This window comes from Vespa crabro, chromosome 1 (genome assembly GCF_910589235.1).
Source record: "Vespa crabro chromosome 1, iyVesCrab1.2, whole genome shotgun sequence".
NCBI classification, from domain to species: Eukaryota; Metazoa; Arthropoda; class Insecta; order Hymenoptera; family Vespidae; genus Vespa; species Vespa crabro.
Genome location: NC_060955.1, coordinates 21,990,058 through 22,014,057, shown reverse-complemented (window position 1 = coordinate 22,014,057; position 24,000 = coordinate 21,990,058). Strand labels below are relative to the sequence as shown.

General features: G+C 34.9%; 1 protein-coding gene and 1 long non-coding RNA gene across 6 annotated transcripts in view; one reads left to right on the top strand and one right to left on the bottom strand.

Annotated features, from left to right (window-relative positions):
- LOC124424670 overlaps positions 1-24,000 on the bottom strand; it is a 188,750-nt gene that overhangs the window by 74,192 nt on the left and 90,558 nt on the right. The gene's annotated exons all lie outside the window — the stretch shown is intronic.
- The window catches only part of LOC124424596 (disintegrin and metalloproteinase domain-containing protein 10-like), a 156,144-nt gene that overhangs the window by 43,534 nt on the left and 88,610 nt on the right, over positions 1-24,000 (top strand). For all 5 annotated transcript variants that reach the window (XM_046963895.1, XM_046963913.1, XM_046963903.1 and 2 more), the window contains exons 3-4: positions 323-479; positions 11,120-11,241. In XM_046963895.1, coding sequence (XP_046819851.1) covers positions 323-479; positions 11,120-11,241 — 279 coding nt within the window. The remainder of the gene's footprint in view (positions 1-322; positions 480-11,119; positions 11,242-24,000) is intronic.

Here is a 24,000-nt window from a genome sequence, read left to right as displayed (position 1 = left end):
GATAATAGATCGTAACTATTAAAATTCATCGATAAAAGTAAAATGAGAAATTCGTTGAAAATCCTTTCTAAGCCAAAAATAAAAAGAAATAAATATAAAAAAAAAAATATATATATATATATATATATATATATATATATATATGTATATATATAAAGTTAAGAAGATGGAAAAGAACAGGAAGAGAGAAAAAGAAAAAAAAAAGAGAAAAAAAAAAGGACATTTGAAGGAATATATTTGTATATCAATTGAAATCTTTTAATATCATTCGATTTAATTCGTCTTAACTTAATAAAGTAAATCTTTATTTTTTTACTTTCAGCCAGTATAACCAGAGACAGTTACATCAGACATTATAGTCCAGCGTGGTATGATATTGCAGCACTGAGGGAACATCGAGCAAGAAATCGTCGTGACACTTCGAGTTCCGGTCGGTCAAAGGACGCAACGTTGAATCTACGCCTTCGCGCTCTCGACAGGTAAGTAAAATGACCATCTTCCTTCTTTATTACTACTAAGGCATTTCTTTTCTCACTTTTCTATGCATCTATGATACGTGTTAGAAAACGTACACGTAAAAAGAACGTGTACGTTGTGATTCAACGTTCCTCGCACGTTTCGCGCGTCTTTCAATATGGTCCGCCGCGAGATTTTCTCAAGGACCGTTAGAAACGAACGTGACCGTCCGACGCTTTCATTCGACGATTTTGCTTGACTTCGAAAAAGAAACGTTACTTTTTTCTTTTTTTTATCTATTGCTTTTCTTTTCTTTTTTTTTTCTATTTTTTTTCCTCTTCCTTTTTTCTTTCCTTCTTTTTGTCCATTAGTACGACGGCATTATATTACACTTCAGTATGGACAATGACAAAATTACATTGATATCGTATATTTTCCATAAGGAACAACAATTCGAAGGAAATTTTTGTTCTTGTTAAGAAAAAAAGTGAGAAAGAAAGAAAGAAAGGAAAAGAAATAAACAAAAACAATTCTATCATTACAAAACTATACACATTTATAATGTGTTATATACTTAAATAGGATTAATTTCGAATGATCATTAATTTTCTATGAGCTAATCAATTAATTAATTAATTAATCATTGTGATCGATTAAAATAATCAAATCTATATCACACATCGTGATATAACTTTACGGTTATTACGTTTTTATTATCTTTTTTTTTTTTTTTTTTTTTTTTTTTTTTTTTTTTTTTTAATAATAAATTCGACAAATTGAAAAAGAAGAAAGAAAGAAGAAAAAAAAGAAGGGATCTTCGTTTTGATCGTCGAACAATGCGCGTGATCATTATATCCTTTCCCCTTCCAAAAAGAAAAAAGAAAAAAAAAAAAAAAGAAAAAAAAGAGGAAAAGAAAAACAAAAAAAAAACAACAAAAGGAAAAGAAAAAGAATAGATAATTATACGGGAAAACGTTAAATATTATTTGCCAATGATATATCATTGATTGTATCCATAGAAATACCAAACGCATAACTTGGAGCGAATAATAACAACGACATTCGATAGATTAAATATTGGCAACCGTAACGAAATCTGGCAGATGATCGAAAGTGTTCATCATCAACAAATAGCCTCGAGGTGTAACGAATAACCGCGATATGAATGTTAATCCGTGCTAACACGGCCGTTGTGATCAACGTTTGACAAGGCATCGATAAGCTTCCATCCTCTCGATCTGTCGCTGTTGCTATCATCCCGAAGGCCTTGAGAGACGAGCTGACTCGACGCATCCCCATTGCGAGTAGTAGAGCAATATGTCGATAGAGCCTCGGTTATGTTGTGTTGTGCCATTGACATGAGATCTATAAATCTCGACGTTACATTCACGGAAATCGCATACACGTCATTTACGGACCAATGCCCGATGTCAGCGCGATGTATTCTGCTTGTGAGAATCATCTATGTCTATCTGTCTATCTATCTATCTCTCTATCTCTCTCTCTCTCTCTCTCTCTCTCTCTCTCTCTCTATCTCTCTCTCTCTATCTCTCTCTCTATCTCTGTCTTTCTCTGTCTTTAAGTTCTCTCTGTTTCTCTATTTCATATCTCTCTTTCTCAAATGACAACAATTATTTTTGCTCTTATCTCGCGGCTATTTTTTTAACTGACATAGTTAATTATTATAAGATAAAGTATTTAATAATAAAAAAAAAATATATATATATATATACATATATCAGTGATAAGATATATAATAAAATTCTCTTATATTCGAGCAAAATTGATATTGAACGACGAGAAAACTGTGATTTGTTTTCGTTTACAAAGTTATACCGATATCATATGTAACTTGATCATCTTAAATATCTTTGCAATTTAAAAAGAAAAAAAAAAAAAAAATAGAAGAAAGAGAGATTTTATTTCTACATAAATTGTTCGTTTAACTTTTGAACGATTAATTTGTTTTATAACAATTTCGTTCTTATATTTTCTTTTTTCTTTTTTCTTTTTTCTTTTTTCTTTTCTCTATTCGACTATGACTACTGTTATACAAAGATAAATTTCAAGATAATTAGAAATTTATATATTTTTATAATAAATCGTTAGATCTTTCTTAAATATTTATTTATCCAAATGCAAATAAATATAATTCATATTCCTATCGATCTAATATAACAACGTTGATTCGTACAATGCCATAAGTATTTGATGATTTATCGTATCCGATTGATTCATAAATAAATGCCATTTTGTAATAATAAACATCGTATTCTACGTTATAAAAACAAAATCCTATATTAAACAAATAATTCTTTTTATATATTTGTCAATTTTATTTTTGTAAACGTATTCAATACATTTATCGTTTCGAAACGTATTTTCTTGCATTTATCGTTTTCAATTGGAAGAAATAGATTTAATTAGGTTTCTACTTTATGAGAATTCATTCGATAATACTCAAATAATCAGATAAAATATAAATAATTTTATCACAATGTACCGAAGTTAGTATGTTTCTTGTTATAATATTCATTGAATTTTATATAGTTATCTTAACGATAGATAAACGAGATTCGCCAAACTTTATATAGCTAGCTGTCTTACCTATGTAGAAATTAATAATGCAAAGATTAGGAATGAATAAATTTTTTAATTATATACCATGAACATCCCTCGCTCGGTTTTTAAGAGTATTTAAGAGGTATAACAAATTTTTCCTATAATAGGTGCCATATTGTCGGGATAACTATCGTTATTTTTCTTCATAGTTGAGTACTAGCGCGCTATATTATATGGATTTATATTTCAGTATTAAGAAAGCCATACGAAATTCGACGAATATCGTAGAAGTGCATTATGAAGTTCATTGACCTTTCGCTAAGACGGTCACATATGAAATTCGGTGAATATGAAATAAAAAGTAAGAAAAAAAAAAAAAAAAGAAAAGAATAAAATATTCACATTTCATCCGATTATCTAATTCCATAAATAAATTTTATCGACAAAATCAAGACTTAACAAAATTATTTTCTCATTCCTAAAAATTATAGATAATCGACTTCGTTTCATCAAAATCCATATCTCCATTTTTTTTCCTCTTTTTTTTTTTTGTTTTTGTTTTTTAAATAAACTCAACGATATATATTAATATATAAATATACAATAATTGCTTAATTTAATATATATATTAATAATATTTATATATCTTCCTATTTGTTCTATATTGTTTCTATATAGAAATAAATGGATTCTATTCTCTGTCTTATCTCTTATTCTCATTTACCAAGAAAATCACGATCGATAGAACACGAATTTCGAGGACGACCCTCAAGGCGACTTTTCTCTTTCGTACGACGACCTAAGCAATCTGAATTCACGAGGCAAGACGTCATCCTCCGTAGCCCTTTCGCGTGAGTGTGTGTACGTGTGTGTGTGTGTGTGTGTGTGTTCACGCAAGTGCGCGCATGTGTATATAAGCAGCACTGTGCGAGATGTATAAATGAGGTCGAGCGAAGTCATCGAAGTCGAAATACGGTACCTTAGGGATAGAAAAGAGAGAAAGAGAAAACAAGAGAGAGAGAAAGAAAGAGAGAAAGAAAGAGAGAGAGAAAGAGAGTGTGTGTGTATGTGTGAGAGAGAGAGAGAGAGAGAGAGAGAGAGTCGTCCTTTTCGAGTAGTAAATTATCGTTGAAATACGAGAGGTGCCGTGTTGGGACACGTATTTTAAGTGGGAAAAGGGAAGAAAAATGTCGACCTTCGACACGCAAAAAAGCGAATCGCGTATGTATTGTGAGTATCTTTCGTGTATCGATCACTTCAAAATGAATTGCTCTCACTATTTCGTACGAATTACTATGGCGTATGTTAAGTTTTGCACGCGCGAATGTCAATCACGCCACGTAACTCTACATTCGAAAAGGAAGGAGGATGGGTGGGAAGAAGGGTACTCGACTGAGAAGGTAATTAATCGTAAAGCTTGGCACGAATTCGCTTCGATAGCTCCTCTCTTCTCCCCTCACGTCGACGAGTTGTTCTTTTCTTGTTTTTTTTTTTTCTTTATATATATATATATATATATATATATATATATATATATATATATTCTTTATTATATATATTCTTTTTTATATTATGTTATTCTTTTTTCTTCTATTTCTCTCGGAGAACTCTGACGACGGTAAATGTATTTTTCTTATATGGTAAATGTATTTATATTTTTTTATTTCTTCTCTTTTTATTATTTTTCTTTTTTTATTTTTGTCCTATTCGACGAAAAGTTCGCGATAAATTTTACATCTCGATAATAATTTAATTCGACCAATCATTTTATTTATATTTATAGCTCGTTTCTATGTCGTAGGAAAAAATTCCGATCGATACACGTCATCCAACGAATTAAAACGGTATGTTTTTCTTTTTTTTGTTTTTTTTTTTTTTTCCCTATTTTTTTTCAATTCTTTTTTGGTCTTTCTAACAATTCCCTTCTAAAAAAAAAAAAAGAAAAAAAAAAGAAAAATATATAACCGCGCGATGTGGGAACGACGAGTGATATTTTTTCAGTTGCACACTTTTGTTCTCTCTTTCTATCTCTATCCCTTTCTCTTTCGCTTTCTTCTTCATATCGAACAATTCAGAAAAAAAAAAAAAAAAAAAAAAAATCGGCAACGTTCGAGATATCGATGAGCGATTTGCGATTTTGCTTATATAAAATTATATTTTTCGTTTAAAAAGATTCGAACCACACCTCAGGCCACTTCTCGTTATTAACGACGATACGATTTAATTGGATCGCGCGTTAATGAGTTCCTTCCGGTAATAATCGGTTGCTTTCTTTCAATCTCTCTCTCTCTCTCTCTCTCTCTCTCTCTCTCTCTCTTTCTCTCTTTCTTTGATTCCTTTTCTCATCGTAGAATTTCGAAATAAACGATGCGATTACCAAACCGAGAATTCTTCAACAGAAGCGGTCGGCTCGCAATTAAGCCGAAGATCTACGATAAACCCGAAGCAATTAGTCGAACGATTATAGTAATTCGAAAGGACGGCTGAGTGACGACGTGATCGCTACGATTAACTACAACGAAATATTATAATGAGAAATTATTTCTGTTTCTAATTCTATCTTTTTATTCATCTATCTATTTATATCTCTCTCTCTCTCTCTCTCTCTCTCTCTCTCTCTCTCTCTCTCTCTCTCTCTCTCTCTCTCTCTCTATTCAACGAGAGACACGTCTACCAGAGTGATCTATTGTTGGACCCTAGAGAGGCCTTCGAAATCAATTTAACTCTATTATGTCTAGCCTAGAAATGGATAATAGATGTACATGTATCCATGTGTATGTACATACTTACATATATACATGTAATGTCACTTTTGAATGTAAATTCATTGATTATTTTATTTTCGTTAATGAAAATTTCGTACATTTTACGAATAAACGATTCGTTTTTTCTTGTTTTTTTTTTTTTTTCCCCCAAATAATTCTCGACAAAGAAAATAATAGAAATGTATTAGAATACAAGTATTAAACTTGTACACATCTTAGCTGTCTACTACCTGATTGTATTATACAATGCATAAACGATGTTGTAGCGGCCGCAAAGCATTACTCGTGCGACTAATCACATTTCACGTTCCATGCATTGACTAATTGTGTTCGCGAGTATGAGAGAGAGGTGGGCAAAGAGAGGGAGAGAGAAAGAGAAAGAGGCCAATAAAAAGGATGACATGCAAGAGATTCATTTCTTAAACTCACGCGAGAAAATCAATGAGAACTATCAACGAAATCCTTTTCAAAATTTTAAACTAACAAAAATAAAGAGAGAGAGAGAACGTGAATAGTTTTGATTAACAAAAAAAAAAAAAAAAAAAAAAAAAACAAAAAAAAGAAAACAAAATGAGTGCACGTATATACATATATCCGTACACAAAAAAAAATCAAATGCTACTATTTTTTTTTATTTTTTTTTTTTATTTTTCAAGCCGAATACTCACATCCACGAGTTCATTTTCATTAGACCAATAGTACGTGTCGATGTGGGACAAAAAGAGAGAGAGAGAGAGAGAGAGAGAGAGAGAGAGAGAGAGAGAGAGAGAGAGAGAGAGAAAGAGAAAAAGAAAAAGAATTAAAATAAAAAGAAGAAAAAGAAAAAGACAGAAAAAAGTGGAACAAAATAACAAAAGACAAACCGAGAACGATCGCTGTGTTTCAATCGTCGATGATGACGATGTTCTTCCTGATGGACACAAAATATATATATATATATATATATATATATATATATATATATATATATATATATATATATCTACGTACCTATCGTATTCGATAGATACTCTTGCAACAGATTTTCATCTCTCGTTGTATTCCATCGTTAGTACGAATGCACGCACGCATGCACCCACGTACGCACGCACGCACGATCTCGAATTTATTTCGATGCTCGTCGAATGTGAATTGGTTTTATGTAGTGAGCGAATAACCGAATAACTGAATACAAGAGAAGTGTGAATTTTTCTCTACGTTCGTATAAAAGACCGATTGTTCTTTTACCTAGAAAAAAAGAGAGAGAGAGAGGGAGAGAGAGAGAGAGAGAGAGAGAGAGAGAGAGAAAAGGGGAAGGAAAGATGGGGAAGAATAAAATAAAATATAATAAAATAAAATAAAATAAAATAAAATAAAATAAAATAGCAGGGAGGTATAAAAAGAAAAAGAAAATGATTAAGGATAAGGAGGACGAAGTGGGAAGAAGAAAAAGTGAAATTTTTCGTTCGTTAATTCGTTCAATTTATAGACATCGTTCGATGCGAACGAGTTTATCGAATAGTCAAGATTGACTTTAACGAAATGAAAAGAAAGAAAAAGAGAAAAATAAAAAGAAGAACGAGAGAGAGAGAGAGAGAGAGAGAGAGAGAGAGAGAGGGAGGGAGGGAGGGAAGGAACACGAAGCCCTTAAATTCCCACGTCGAGACCAGGCGAAAGAAGAGGAAGAAAGAGAAGAAGAAGAAGAAGAAGAAGAAGAAGAAGAAGAAGAAGAAGAAAAAGACTTAACACCTAACATACCCAGACGCCATTTGTTCGATGAAGACACACTACCTCTAATAAAGAATTGTGTCGGCGTAACGAACAATTAGCGAAGAAGCAGACGGCTCTGAAGGGAGTTTCCTCGGCCACGTTCGACGTTTCAATGTCGGAAGAAAATCGATATCTTTCTTGAGAGAGAGAGAGAGAGAGAGAGAGAGAGAGAGAGGGGGGACTAACCAAGAAAAACGGACATTAACTTCCTTCTCTTTCAACTTAGACAACCCACACCTGTACCCTAACCACTATATACACACATACATACATACAAACACATAAGTACACATACACTTTATCCTTTTCTCTCTCTCTCTCTCTCTCTCTCTCTTTCTCTCCCCTTTATTCGACAAAATCCTTCTTGTATTCACTTTAGGACCCTATCGTACCCATTCGAAACGACTTCCTTCAACCTCCGAAAGTAACCCTTTTCATTACGAACATAGTTATAACTATGAAATAAGGGTTAAGTCCGTAGTTAACTAGAACGTTAGAAATTCAAATAATTTTTCCTTAATGTTTCCCCATTTCGTTCGTATACATAAAGATATATTCTAATCTTGTATATAAAAATTGATACTATTAAAGAGAGAAAGAGATATTGAGATAGTGCATGTGTATGTGTATGTGTGTGTGTGTGTGTGTGTGAGAGAGACGGAGGATTCGGGTTTAGTTTTTTCTCTTTTTCTTTTTCTTTTCTCGACGTTGACACTAACGAGGCGTAAAAAAAAAAAAAAAAAGAAAAGAAAAGAAAAGGAAAAAAAAGAAAAAGGAGAGAAAAAAAAAAGGAAGAAAAAGAAAATTAGTATGGAGTAGCGTAGTACGATACAAAAGGGAGATTAAAGTGAGATTAAATCGAATATGAGCAAGAGACTAAACTGAAAGAGCTTTCTCTTCTCGGTACTGGTTATGTCTATCTAGCACGAGCAAGATAACTCTACATTGTTATCCATCGGATTAAATATTTATTCGTTCGTCAAGCGTAATTACAAAATATCGGGAGAAAAGAAGAGGGCTTATGAATGTAGAAACTTGAAAAACTATTTTCAGAAAGGATATTCAAATAATTTTCCACGATAAATGACTAATATTATATATGAATATTCAATATAAAATATGATTATAGATATTTATTTATGATAGATATCTAGAGGAGATAAGAAAGATGGGAAAAACTAATATGAAGCGAGATAACAATTATGATGATAATAATAATAATAATAATAATGATAATGATGATGATGACGATGATGATGATGATGATGATGATGATGATGATGATGATGATGATGATGATGACAGTAACGTCGCAATAGAACAAATCCTAAATGATACTCATTTAGCTTAAGTCCATGAATATTATTTTACCTGTCTTAATTAAACCAAGCTGATAATTTTTCAAGAAACGCAAATAATAATAATAATAATAATAATAATAATAATAATAATAATAATAATAATAATAATAATAACGACGCGAAAGCAGCGAATCCTTCATCGAGCTCGTAATTACATGGCGATTCTGCGGTAATTAATTGCGAGTAGTAGTGTCATGCCTGCGGGCGGTCTCGATATCGCCTCCGGGAAAGTCCGTGCACTTCCTAATTAACGAGACGATGATATTTTCCATGGGTACGCGGAAATGTTCCCGGTATACAACGCTGACAGTTTCAGTTTCTGGAAATCGAATAGAAAATTCGTCGACGTGATTATTGCATGTTCTCGTGAGTCAACTAATAAACCTGTACCCTTTCCATCTGGCTACATTGTCTTATTAGAAAGTTCAACTATTGCTTGATATTAATGAGTTACAGAAAAGGAGAGGGAGGGAGGGAGGGAGGGAGGGGAGGCAGGGAAAAATACAAGGAAAAGAAAAAAAAGAAACAAGAAAAGTGGAGGGAGAAGGAAAGAAACAGAAGATAGAATTGAAGTTCCTCGAAGAAATTCAAATGGGATTGATTATGATCGTAAAGAAAAAAAGGAAAAAAGAAAAAAAAGAGAGAGAGAGAGAGAGAGAATAGAAAGAAGAGAAAAAGAATAAAAATAAAAATTAAAATTAAAATAAAAGCAAAAAGAAACGATAAATATATTTTGTTCGAATATGAAACCAATTTGGGAGAAACCCATGTGAGTACAATCAATGAAAACGAGAATCTGTTTCTCGTGCGTGGCACTAATTTGATGAGAAGGGAAGCCGCCGAACTAAAGCCGGCCCTTTCATCGACAATTAACCGAAAACATCGTTCGTACGGCCTAGCCCGAGGTCATTACCGATAATTTCATTACGCGTCTACTAGCTTCGGCATACGTACAATGAGAAAGAGAGAGAAAGAGAGAGAGACAGACAAATAGACAGACAGACGGTTAATAATTGATTCGCCGTCGTCTCGACCATCTTTGCTGGTCTACGAATATAATGATAATGATAATGATAATGATAATTATAATGATAATGATAATGATAATGATGATAATATTGTAATAAGTCATGCATTTATCTTAATGAAAAGCTTTCTCTCTCTCTCTCTCTCTCTCTCTCCCTCTCTCTCTCTTTTTCTCTTTCTCACTCTCTTTCTCTTTTATCTTTTTTCGTTCTTCTTTTGTAAAGTTAGCGACAGAAAAGTACAATGAATTTTCCTCTCTGACGATGGGAGGACCTCTAATGAGAGAATATTTAATTATCAAGAAAATGTTGGGCGAACAGTAATATTGTTAATAACACGCCCGACAGAATATTTATTAATAATTTCTCATCGTTTGATGAACGAATTATTTGAAATTTATAGAGACAGATGTATGACCGGCGTTACCTTTCACGAATAGATTTGTATGTGTCTGTGTGTGTGTGTGTGTGTGTGTGTATGTCTCTCTTATATATACGTAGGTATACCTATGGCAATTTCAAGTGAACGATATCGTATTAATTATGTTGCTAGTATAGCGATATGCTCGTGCGGCTACCCGCACGGCTCATAGATAGTCGGATTACAGACTTGCCAATATTGATTAATTGGCTATCTCTTCGTCTTCGTGCTTCCTTTACATTATCTATGAGTTATCTATTCTTCCTAAATTACGGCCAAACCTTTCTTTTTATAACGAAGAACACGTCAAATGATTGCTTTATAATGTCCATGTTATCGATTAACACGTTCGTGAAAGTAAACGAAAAAAAAAAAAAAAAAAAAAGAAAACAAATAACGAGCAATTAATATTTCCAATAGAACGAATAAATAAATAAATTAATAATGTCCTTCATATATTTATTTTCCATAAAATTAGCTTAATTTTCATTCGAAGATAACGATAAGATGGACAATATATTAAATGATAATAATATTGAATATCTCTTATCGAATGAAATCGATAATTCGATAAAAGGAAAAATATTCGATTATTTTAATATGAACATATTAATAATTTAATAAAGGGTAAGAGATATTACGTGAAAGAGAAAGAGAGGAAGAGGGAAAAAAAAAAGGAAAAGAGAATAGAAAGAAAGGAAAAAAAAAAAAAAAAGGAAACTTTTACAATTTTCCATCGTCAATTTGAATACATTTCGTATGTTTTTGTTTTTATTTCAGAGAATTTAAGATGAGACTTGTAAGAGACACAAGCCTTTTCCATGAAGAGACAACTTTCGAAGGATCGAACGACCGAAATATTGCCTTCGATCCTTCCCACACGTACAGCGGCACGTTGGAGGGTAAGTGAACGCAAATATATACACACATACATACATATATACATACGTACATACGTATAGTTATATAAAGTTACCTTGATCCAGTTCAATAACCTTTGTTTAACAATTTTACGATAAGGATTCAATGGTTTATAGGAAACAGTATAATAATTCCGTGCGATTACGATCGATAAAGTTTCCATTCGCATAAGATCAGAACCGGGGGGGGGGGGGCAGAGGGGGCAGAGGGGGTTATAGAAAACTTCATCGATTATCTGCAGGATGCACCACACTCGTATCGAACTTTCATAAGGTCTCGTTTATAGGCTCGTTAAAATCCCACGCTCCGAGGATGATGCACGCCTCGATAAAATTCAAATTTCTATTGTGAGCCACTCCTCTGTTTCGTCTCTTCAAATAACGAAAAATAAAAAAGACAGAGAAAGAAAGAGAGAGAGAGAGAGAGAGAGAGAGAGAGAGAGAAAAAACAAGAAAGGCAAAGGGAATGCTCGGATAAAAATTCAAATACAAACAAATCGATTTCACGTGGGATCGAAGCCACGTGAGGAGAACGGAAGGCAAGTGGGGCGAAAGAGTTTGCCGATATTAAGTCACGGGTAAACCCCGTCATCGGCCAATTCCCTCTCCGTCCCCTTACTCCTGGACCACCTGATCCTATCCAATCCACCCACCCACCCACCCACTCCTCATCGAACTTACTTTTCTTTTCTCTTTGCTGGCAACGCGCATGCGCACGTGTATTAAACCGCAAAAGTACAAACAGCCATCCCCCTCTTGCCCCTTTGTACGGGTATACGATCAAAGGAAAACCCGTTCCTTTCTTGGCTCTTTTACTTGCCTATCCTCTTCTCCTGCTCCTACCCTTCCTTCTACCCATTCCCCCCCACCCTTCCATCTTCGTTCCTCGTTGCATTCGATTTTTCCACTTTTCTCCCCCCCCCCTCCCCCTTCCCTCCCCACCCCCAAAATTCCCATATTACTCCCCTTCGATTCCTTGTTTCTCCGTTTCCCACGATTTTTCTGACCTCTCCGTAGCTCCGTTCCTTTATATTCGTTACCATCTCCCCTCCCTCCTCTTCACTCCACTACCAACCCATCGGTTCCCTACCTCCCTCCCGCCCTTATCCCTTCCCTGGCAACGATACATGCTGCTCGCCATAGTGGGTTATTGGATGGTTTCCAATATGCCGGGGTTGCTACGCTCGACCACCACCGAGACCACTTTATGCCGGAGATCGCTATAACTTGTACATTTTTTACGGTCCTCGGAATAGTATCGTGAGCCAGAAAAAAAAAAGAGAGCAAAAAAAAAAAAGGTTGGACGATGACGCCTAATGACGACGACGACGACGACGATGATGATGATGACGATGATGATGATGATGACGATGATGATGATGGCGATATGAGTGGTGAAAGGTAATCCAGTCTTTTTTGCCCATCCAGATTTTCGATATCACGATATCAAAGCAAACGTTATATGAAAAAGTATTGGGGTCTGTTCGAAGTTTTGGCAGGACAGCTAAATTTTTGCTGTTGGACGTGAACGATATTACGCGAGAATGAAACCAGACGTGTGGGAAGGGGAGAAAGGAAGGGGTCGCGTCCGGTGGAGTGAGAAGTATATTATCATAACCGCTGGACGATACGTGTTACCTTTCTCTCTCTCTCTCTCTCTCTCTCTCTCTCTCTCTCTCTCTCTCTCTCTCTCTCTCTCTCTCTCTCTCTCTGTCTCTCCTTTTTGCTGGAAGGAGGACAAAATTTTCGAAAGCGTTCGCTTCCGAATGAAGAAATAACGAAGAGACGAGGAAAATTTTCAGAAGTATCGCAACGAGAGAGAGAGAGAGAGAGAGAGAGAGAGAGAGAGAGAGCTACGAATTCGTCGTACTTTTGTCCGTTTAATCACCGTTATGGAAAGTACAGAAACGAGGATGAGCTTTTTTATTTCTTCTTTTTTTTTTTTTTTTTTTCTTTCTTTCCCATTTTTTTCCCAGAGAAACTATTTGAATTCGAACGAGAAATAATGAAGAGATACTATATAGTAAAGATTTACTGTTATACGAACATTGCAATACTCAATCAAATCTTACGATATGAAACTGGAATAGGAAAGGTGCATTTTACGGACGAGAAATAATTGAATATTTTCTTATATATATATATGCGTGCGTGCATGCGTGCGTGCGTGCGTGTGCGTGTGTGTGTGTGTGTGTGAGGAAGAGATAGAAAGACTGATTTATCGATGCTTAGTTTGGGCGCGTTTTTTCTTTTTTTTTTCTTTTTTTTTTTTTCGAGATGTCGCGTATTATTCGTTGCCGAGTGACGGTTTGGCGACAAAGAATTATTTGTTTTTCTAATACAGAGGTTCCCAAACTACTATACGTTCCGTGAAACATTAGCATTACCGGGAAGGTTGAAAAGCTTTAAGTAATAAATTATTTAATAAAAATTATGAAATTATTATGAAATTATTATTACTTAAATAAAAATTATAAAGATTAATATTACTTTACATTATTAATATATTTCATTTTATATTATAATGAAATATTTTGAAATAAATGTGCATTTTGTTATTTTAATTCTGATATTCATTTACTTTAATTTATTTATTTGTTATTAATGCATTAATCTATCTAAACTACTTTATGAAATAATGAAAATGTTTCATTATAATTTCAAGATTTTTGAAGTGTTCCGTCATAGGAAAAAGTTTGGGAAACGCTGTTCTAATAGATATGAATATGTTTTTTGGATGTTTCTGTATATGGATGGCTCTTGTGAGAAATGATCCAAAAAAAGTAGTAAATTTTGAAACTCTAAAAGTGAGGCACGGTGAAAAACAAATAGTTAGTTAATATTTGTCTAATCTTCTTTGTCATAATTGTTATCTTTTAAGAATAAAAACATTTACTTTTTCTTTTCTTCAAAATAATAAATGGACATTCATTTTATTTATTTAAATTCATTATCCCATACATATATACATATAAAAAAAAAAAACAAAAATAGACATATTTCGTGAGGGATTGAAACTACCAAAAAAATGTTTCTACAGATTTATTTGATATGAAAGGGACACATCATATGGTGCCAATTTTTTTTTCTTTTTTTTTTTTTTCAGATCAAATATGATGGAGGAAATTTCAAAGTCAAATCCATGTTTTTTTTAATGGAACTATATATCTCTCATTTCACAGTTGGTTGACATTTATTGTGATGAATTAACAACATATTTAACGATATTCCAAAGTCATTTATTATTTTGAAATATTATTAATTATATCATAAATTTATGAGTACCTAAGGAGTATAATCCTGTATAGTTTGTTGTCAGCTTTTAGGCTCTATATTGTAAACAAAGATCGAACTTCTTACGAAATAAATTTCGTTTACTTAGATCGATGAGAAGGACAAAGAGACAGAGAGAGAAAAAGAGAGAGAAAAAGAGAGAGAGAGAGAGAAAGATGGCAAAAAAGAAAGAAAGCAATTTTGGAAAAAATGTTCAATAGCGTTACGAGATTATGGCGTTTCAACGAGAATCAAGGAAAAGATGGGAAAGAAGAAAAAGGTAACAAATTTTCATATATTTTCTATCAATACGTGATCAGACCAATGAATATATACCTAATACACAAAAATCTACTACAAAAGTAGATGAAAAAAGAAAGAAAAAAAAAAAAAAAAGAAAAAAGAAAAAAAAACATTCGGTATTTCGTATAACTCGTGGGAAACGAATTTTATTTCATATCCATTTCTTTAAATCCGACGAAGGAAAAGATCAAGAGGGAACATTTTCTCAAAGTTACATCGCACTTCGTAAAACTCGTACGAGTTATACTACGTGCGTGCGTGCGTACGTGCGTGCGTGCGTGCGTGCGTGCGTGCGTGGATTCTTACGATTGGATATGCGCAAAAGTCGACGAGGAAGTAGTTTTCTTCTTCTTCTTCTTCTTCTTCTTCTTTATGTACCGCACATACGGACACGTACAGGAGAGAGAGAGAGAGAGAGAGAGAGAGAGAGAGAGAACACATAAAAATCAACATGAAATTCAATGAATCGAGTTTTGTATGGCATGAGAAAGAAGTTTCGTCAGGGAACACGAAAAAGCTCGCAAAAATGTGACTCGATCGTCGTATATATAGAAGAAAAGAGAGAGAAAAAAAAGAGTAAGTCGAATGCGAAAGATAGAGAAAGAGAAACGAGGAATGAGAGAGAGAGAGAGAGAGAGAGAGAGAGAGAGAGAGAGAAGGGAAAAAGAGAAAGAAGCTGGATGAGGATTAGAAAGCAAAGGAAAATCAAAAATCTCCCACGAGTATACCGCATTATCATAGAAAACATCATGACAAGGTCTACGAAAATGAAACGTACGTGAATGTCCCAATGGAGCTACCAGTTAACGTAACTTTCCAACAATCCCAATCAATTCATTCGCGCGCCCTATTCTTTCGTTTGTTATCGTGTAATCCGTGTAGATCCATATACATCGTGAATTTTCTATCGGGGAAAAGTTTCAAAGAGAAAATTATCATCGTCGAGATCGATATATTATTTATAGATTCACGTACTAAGATAGAACACGTCGAAACGCATTTTTTTTTTCTTTTTTTTTTTTTTTTTTTATTGCTTTCCCTTTTGTTTCGTTTGTTTTTTGTTTCCTTTTTTTAATCTGCGTCATCGTCATTAACGTCATTTACGATCTTGGATATTCATCGATATCGTTGCTTTAATTATTTAATTATTGAAGGTACAATCGAAAGTGAAAGAGATACAGATTAAGACAGATAGAGAGAGAGAGAGAGAGAGAGAGAGAGAAGGAAAGAGAAAAAGAGAGATAAAAATAATACCGTACTCAAAATGTTAATCATCTTTTTTTCATTGTTTTCATTTTAGTTTTCTTAATCTTTAACTTTATTCGCAATTCGATTAAAGATGATGATATCAGGTAAGATATTTTCTTCTTCTTCTTTTTCTTCTACTATTACTACCACTATAACTACTACTACTACTACTACTACTACTAACAGTTTATCAGGATTTTAACCTCATTTCGAAACTGGATCATCGATATCGAGAGGAACGATATCGAAAGAGAATCGACCAAAGTAGTAGTCAATGTTCTTTCTTCCTCTATCTCATCTTTAAACGACGACAAAGGGAAAACTATTTCGTTTCCATCTTTTAACGGGGTGGGGGAAGGGGGGCAAAGAGGGGGGGGGGGAATAATCGAAGAGCTATGGGAGGAGGATAAGGATGAGGATGAAGATGAGAAAAAGGAGGAGGAGAAGAAAGAGAAGAAAGAGGATGAGGAGGAATAGGAAGAGGAGGAGGAGGAGGAGGAGGAGGAGGAGGATGGTAGTACTATACGTAGACGATAGTAGCTACATAGGGTGTATCTCAAACGAACCACGAATTTTCTTCCTTTGGCCAAATCGTGGATTGAACCGATAAACTCGAATGTAACGAGAGGAAAGACGATATTTTCTCTCTTTCTCGCGAATAAGTACACGAATCAGTTGCTCTCTCTCTCTCTCTCTCTCTCTCTCTCTCTCTCTTTCTTTCTATCTATCTATCTATCTATCTCTCTCGACTTGGATCCAAACAGCTACTTTGCAATCACCTTTCGTCCTCGAAGCTCGCTGGAGCCCAATTTTAATCATCTAAAAGACGTGGCAGGAAGGAAAGAAGGAAGGAAGGAAGGAAGGAAGGAAAGAAGGGAAAAAGGAAAGAAAGAAAGAGTGAAGCGAATAGAAAGGAGAGAGAGAGAGAGAGAGAGAGAGAAGAGAGAAAAATACAGACATAGACAGACAGACAGAGAGAAAAAGAGAGAGAGAGAGAGGAGGCGGCGATCCAACGGACTGGGACGTCACTTACGAGGAATTGCAATTTTCTCTAAAGATCCCTGACGCGAAAAAGGAAGAGAAGAGAAGCAACTTGTAAAAGAGAGAAAGAGAGAGAGAGAGAGAGAGAGAGAGAGAGAGAGAGAGAGACAGACAGACGAAGCGGTTTCTCGACTCGCAAGCCGGGGCTGACGGGCGAGATTTTCGCGCCGTCCCAGAAATTCAACGCCGAAGAGCCATCCTCTCCTTTGCCGGGTCGTTTGTCGAAAGCAATTTCCATCTGCGAACGGTTTTCGTCTTACCGAAAAAGAGAGAGAGAGAGAAAGGTATGCCTGTCCTATCCACCCTTTTTTCTTTCCCCCTTACAAAACCGTCAGCCGTTCCGTGTAACTCCTCTCTTTTCTTTCTTGCGCCTGTCTCTTGGTATATGTGTGTACCTTACTGTAGAAAAAAAAAGAAAAAGAGAGAGAAAAGAAGAGAAAAGGAAAGGAATAGAAAAGAAAGGGAAGATAAAAAGAAGGAAAAAGAAAAAAAAAAAAGAAAAAAAAGAAGGAAAACGAAAAAAAAAAAAAAAGAACAAGAACTAATACTTAAGGATCTAAGAAAGGGAAGCGAGGGAAGACAAAAAGAGGAAAAATAAAAGGAAAACGGGAAAAATAAAAAAAAAATTACTATCGCCAAAATAAAATGGGATATCCCTTCACTGACGAGAAAGGTCTACTAACATCTTTCATTTTTTTCCCTCTTACCCTCTATACTTCGATATTCCTTTTCTCTTTTATTTTTCTTTTTTTCTTCTTCTTATTTCTTTTTTCTTGTCAGAATCGTACAACAATGTAAAGAAAGAGAGAGAGAGAGAGACAGAGAGAGAGAGAGAGAGAGAGAGAGAATGAGACAGAATTTGAATAGAAAGAGACAGATAATGGTACGCGCATGCGCGCATGGATTTGTATGTATGTATGTATGTGTGTGAGAAAGATAGATAGATAGAGAGAGAGAGAGAGAGAGAGAGGGAGAATCTCACGAATAAATCCGTCGGTATCGTTTTCCACGAGACACCTTGTTACAAACGCTCTGACCTAATTACTTCGCTTTCCCTCTTCTCCTCTCTTCGGTACCATATAGTATATATATATATATATATATATATATATATATATATATATATATATATACCATCTCATTTCCCATTAAAAGGGACAAAGAGAATAGCATAGCACAAATTTTGTCCGCGAATTGACTGCTCTAGCTTATGTCATATAAAATACAATAGATGAGAAACGGACGGAGATTTAGAGGGAGAGGGGGGAGTTGGGGGCGACATTACACGAGATTTTATATTTCTACGTGTGACGCTACGTTTGAAAAGTGAATTCATCGAAGCACGAAGTTCACAGGAAATTATCGGAATGACGTTGTTGTTTCTTCTTTTCTCTTTTTTTTTCTTTTTTTTTCTTTTCTTTTCTTTGTTTTTTTCTAATACTAATAGAATGACACGTAAAAGGAAAGTACAAAACAATCGCTTCTTTCATAACATTTTCGGCGTGGAATTTTAATGAGGAAATATCTAAAGATCTATAAGAGTATCTTGATCTTTTACTTTTTCTTTTTCTTTTTCTTTTTCTTTTTTTCTTTCTATCCTCTTTAAAAGCTTCTCTACGAAATCGTCGGGATCAATCGATCGTTATCCTCTCGTTCGATTAAAATCAACTATAAAAAAATCACTTTTTAAAAGCTAACGAAAAAGAAAAGTAAAAAAAAAAAGAAAAAGAAAGAAAAAAAAAGAAAGAAGAAAAAAGAAAAGAACAAGAAAAAAGTCGACAATTGAACCCCAAGTTAAACGTTTTCTATTGAGCATTTTGATACAGAACAATCCACCCATTCACATATATATACACATACGAAACGCACGCGCACGAAACTCGCTCCGCCCTTTTTCTGATACGTATTTCACACAACATACGTATGTGTATTCGATTTTTTTTTTCTCTTTCTCTCTCTCTCTCTCTTTTTTTTTTTTTTTCTTTTTTTTACATAGCAACGTATATAAAAAATATACCCAATCGAGTATTAAACGTTTCACTACCATAGACAGACCATACCAGTTTGTTCAAATATAAGCAGATATTTACATACATAAATATATACATACATATACATATATATACATGTATGTATGTATATCAATATATACGTATGCATACAAGTGTATCTAGTGCAAACGCACGTGTGACATTTATAAATAAATCGTGCAAATATTAGTGGCACCTGACGGTTGACGAACGAGCCACAGCCACGATAGAATATTATATACCTGAAAATGGTCGGAAAATCGGTCGGAACGAACATACATACATATTTTACGTAAAAGGGCCAACGTATCCGATTCGTGGATAAGCATTATAAAGAGTACAGACGGTATACACGCACTTTTCGCTTTAATAACTCCGAATCGACGTTATACAGAGAAACCAATAGTTTCTAGCAACCCGTGCACATTCAAATCTCCGGAAGCTTTTAATTCATCTGGAAAGAGAAAGGCAAATAACCAGAGACACGTTTATGTATTCCGCGAATCACCGAAATACAATAATAATACGACGATAATAATCGTCGTGATATCGGAAGACACGAGAATTTATTCACGGGAATAAACCAATCCGATTTTTCTTTTAGCTTACGAAATTATTACAACGAAATAATTATGAATTGTTAACGCGGGGAGGGGAAAAGAAAGAACAAAAAGAAAAAAAAGAAGAGAGAGAGAAAAAAAGGATAGAAAGAAACAGAAAGGGAAGAAAGGAGAGAGAGAGAGAGAGAGAGAGAGAGAGAGAGAGAGAGAGAGAGAGAGAGAGAGAGAACGTTTCGCGATAAAACCAACTTCTCCAATTAGCGACGTACTTTCCAGGAAGGATAAAAGCGGATGGAGTCAGGGAGAGGAGGAGTTCTGTATAACAATATCGATGCAATTACAATGGCTCTTGAAAGAAAGAAAGAAATAGAAAAAGAAAAAAGGAGAAAGAGGAAAAAAGAGAGAAAGAGAGAGAGAGAGAGAGAGAGAGAGAGAGAGAGAAAAGAGAAAGATGAAAAGTCGAGGGAAAGAGAGACGGAAAGAGAAACTGTTGCCTTTGAGAGGGTCGCTCGTCTCTTTCGTTATGAATGAATCCAGCAATGAGTTGGCACGGCACCAGAGGATTTCCAGGTGGTCGCGAAATTAAGCTCGGCCTCGTTCATCCCCCTCACTTTTACCCCATTCTACTCCTCTACCCCTTTGAACCCTCTTCTCTCCTCTATCTTCCAAGCCAGCCAGCCAGCCAGCCAGCCAGCCAGCCAGCCAGCCAACCAACCAACCAACCAACCAACCAACCCATCCACCCACTCAACCCCACCCACCTAACTGAACCTACACACTACGAAAGCCGTGGCTGCAATCTATGCCTCGCTGAATTTACTGGCCCCTACTGCCATGACACCGAGCAACCTGCGGACTCATCCCCCTCTATCTCTATCTCTCTTACTCCCTAGGCACCACCATTACCGTTCCGACCACCAACCGGCAGCCTTTTAGCCTCGCCAATGTCACTAGGGATTTCACGAGAGCGTTTCTCCGCGGATATATAATTTGTCGAGGCTCTGCCAAACTCGTCCACCGGCCGCCGTGGTCTATTGAATTGGACTTTCTCTTTTTTCTTCCTTTTTGTTCCTTCCTTCCTTTCTTTCCTTCCTTCCTTCCTTCTTTCCTTCTTTTTCTTCTTCTTCCTCCTTCTTTTTGATTTTTTATTTTTAATCTTTATTATTATTATTATTATTATTATTATTCCTCGTTTTTCTTTCCTTTCCTATCCTTTTCATTTTCCTTCTTTCTTTTTTTGTATTTCCTTTCTTTTTCTTTCTTTCTTTCTTTCTTTCTTTTTACTTCGAAGCACACCAGAAAAAAAAGTTCTCTCGCTCCGATCGATCCGGCTTTTTTTTTTTTTTTTTTTAATTAAAAACGAATAAGAAGATATTTTCTGGCTGGTGTGTTATTTTTTTCCTTTTTCTTTTTTTTTTTCTACCACTGTCTTCTTCCTTACTGAATTTATCTGATTAAAAGGGATACACGAAAGAGAGAGAGGGAGAGAGAAAGAGAAACGCGCACACACACACACATACACATACATTTTTTACGATAGACTTTCGCTTTTCTCGAATAATTGACTTTCGACGATTCGTGCCTGTCGGGAGTAACTTTGTTCCACGGTATCGAGCTGACACGTACCAGCCGTCGCATGGGCTTTCGATACGAACAGGTAGTAATAGTACGAGGGAAGATCGATAAATTGTCCAATGGAGAAATGAAGGAGGAAATGGGGAAGAAACGTATACGGGGTTGAAGAGAAAGAGAAAGAGAGAAGGAGAGAGAGAGAGAGAGAGAGAGAGAAAAGTATGAAAAAGAAACAAGCTTTAAAGGGAATCTATCAGGGAGGACCGTCGAATTATCGACCTTATCTACTTAAACGTTATTCACTCGACGATGTTCTCGCGTCGTTAAGAAGGGTCCATTTGGATAATTAAGGATGTATCCTGGCAGACTCTACTTAAGTGCCGATATATCATTGCGAACGTTCGTTTATTCTCTCTCTCTCTCTCTCTCTCTCTCTCTCTCGCTTTCTCTCTCTCTTTCTCTTTCTCTCTTTTTCTCTCTCTTTCACATTGTTTTTCTCTTCTTTCTTTCTCACGACTTAATACTACTTCTTATCGCAGATAAAAAAGAAAAGTGGGGAAAGAGAAAGACGACAAAAAAAAAAAAAAAGAAAAGAAAAAAGAAAAGAGAGAAAGAAAAAGAGAAAGAAGATGGCAGAGAAGGAAACCTGGGTCGTTCCGGAAACAAATTTCTTCCTTTTGAAGTAGGGGGATGTAACAGCTGGTGGTAACAGGATAATTACTTCTTAGCATTTCACACCTCGCCGAATATCCCAGCGCATTATGCTTCTCTGCATTAAACCTTCCTATCCTTATCCCTGTCTCTCTGTCTTTGTCTCTATCTCTCTCTCTCTCTCTCTCTCTCTCTCTCTCTCTCTATCTCTATCTCTCTATCTCTATCTATCTATCTATCTATCTCTCGAAGAGAAATCGTGAAATAGATCAAAGAGACAAACTTTTCTATCGGGAAGCTCCGACGATCTACGTATAGGCCAAACGAACTACTTTAGTGTTTCTACTCTTCTTCTATCACAATAGTCCTCAGAATGAGTGAAAAGGTAAAGAGAGAAAGAGAGAGAGAGAGAGAGAGAGAGAGACTATAGTAGTCATCACATAGAAAACAAATTCTCCTTCTCTCGTAGAATAGTAACTCCGTATTGCTCTTTGACAAACAGGAGACGCGCTGTTGTCGTTGGAACAAAGAGAGAAAGATATTCACGTTGGAAGCGAACGGAAGTCGAAGACAAGTTTCCGACTTCGTTACTAGATACGTATGTAATACGGAATATATTACAAGAGAGTCGCCACTTATTTGTCTCTAGTCGGTTACCTGGGCAGCATCATCCTCGACGGAAGGATGATGATATTATTTTCCATGTGGAAATGAAATAATTCCTCTTAAAAATATATATATATATATCTTTCTTATTTATTTTCATTCTCTTTCTTTTCTTTTTTCTTTATTTTTTTTTTTTTCTTTTTTTTCCCTCTTTTAATTTGCAAAGAATAATTAATGAAAATGTGATAGATCGAAGAAAAGAAAGATAAATAAATAAATAAATAAATAAATAAATTGTGAAAAAAGAATATACGCGTTCAGGTAAATGATTACCCCCTTCGAAACTAGACGGTATAAGCTTGTATATTATAAACTGTGTGTATGAAAGTGTGCGAGAGAGAGAGAGAGAGAGAGAGAGAGAGAGAGAGAGAGAGAGAGAAATAGTGTCCTGCAATGGCAATCAGAAAACTGAGCTCATCGATATACCCCAACAGCATATTTAATTAAAGCGAATGAAGAGAGAAAGGGGGAGAGAAAGAGAGAGAGAGAGAGAGAGAGAGAAAAGACAGAATAATAATATATTCGTCAAACATTGTAATAAAAGGAATTCAATTAACGGCGCTACGTTAATGGCCAAGCGTTAATTATTTAATCGAACGCAAACATAATATCGATTTCTATTGTATTATTTAAAGTTCGAAATATAAATGTATACAATGTATATATAATACATGCCCATTGAAATACAACTATGTAGATGAAAAAGGGAAAGATAACGAAGGGAGGACACGGCTCTCTCGAATGAATTTGAATTTTTTTCATAATTTTACGCCAAGATGAAATCGTCAAGACGACGAAGACGACGAATGAAATCTTCGTTGAATTTAAAGTAAAAGCAAATAGAATTTACGTCGAACGTTTCTCTTCCTTTTCTACATCTTTCACTTTTTCCTCTTCCTTTTCTTCTTCTCTTTCTCTCTCTCTCTCTCTCTCTGTCTCTCTCTCTTCTCTTCTTCTCTTCTTCTTTCGAATGAGATCTAAGAGAAAAAATATAAAGTCCTTCTCATCGTTCTTCTTGGCACTAGATTATTTCTTTCTTTTATTTTTCTTCTTTTTTTCCCCTCTTTAAACAAAACATTTTTCGAAAAAGAAAAAGAGAGACCCCGACCGAGAGAACTCTGTGAACATGAAACGCCGCCAATTCGTTTTCATTTACGCGCTTAATTTGAAATTTATGCTCGTGCATATAAAAAAAAAAAAAAATATATATATATATATATAACTTGCGTCCTAAATTTAACACTCCACTTTCGTCATTACGTAGTAGCTCTTTGAACATATTTAGATCACTAAAAAGAACATTTATATTGCTTTGAAATATATGAGACATTATAATTTTAAAAGGCAAATGTTCGATCAATTGAATACATTTTCATGAATAATAAAAAGCAAAAAAA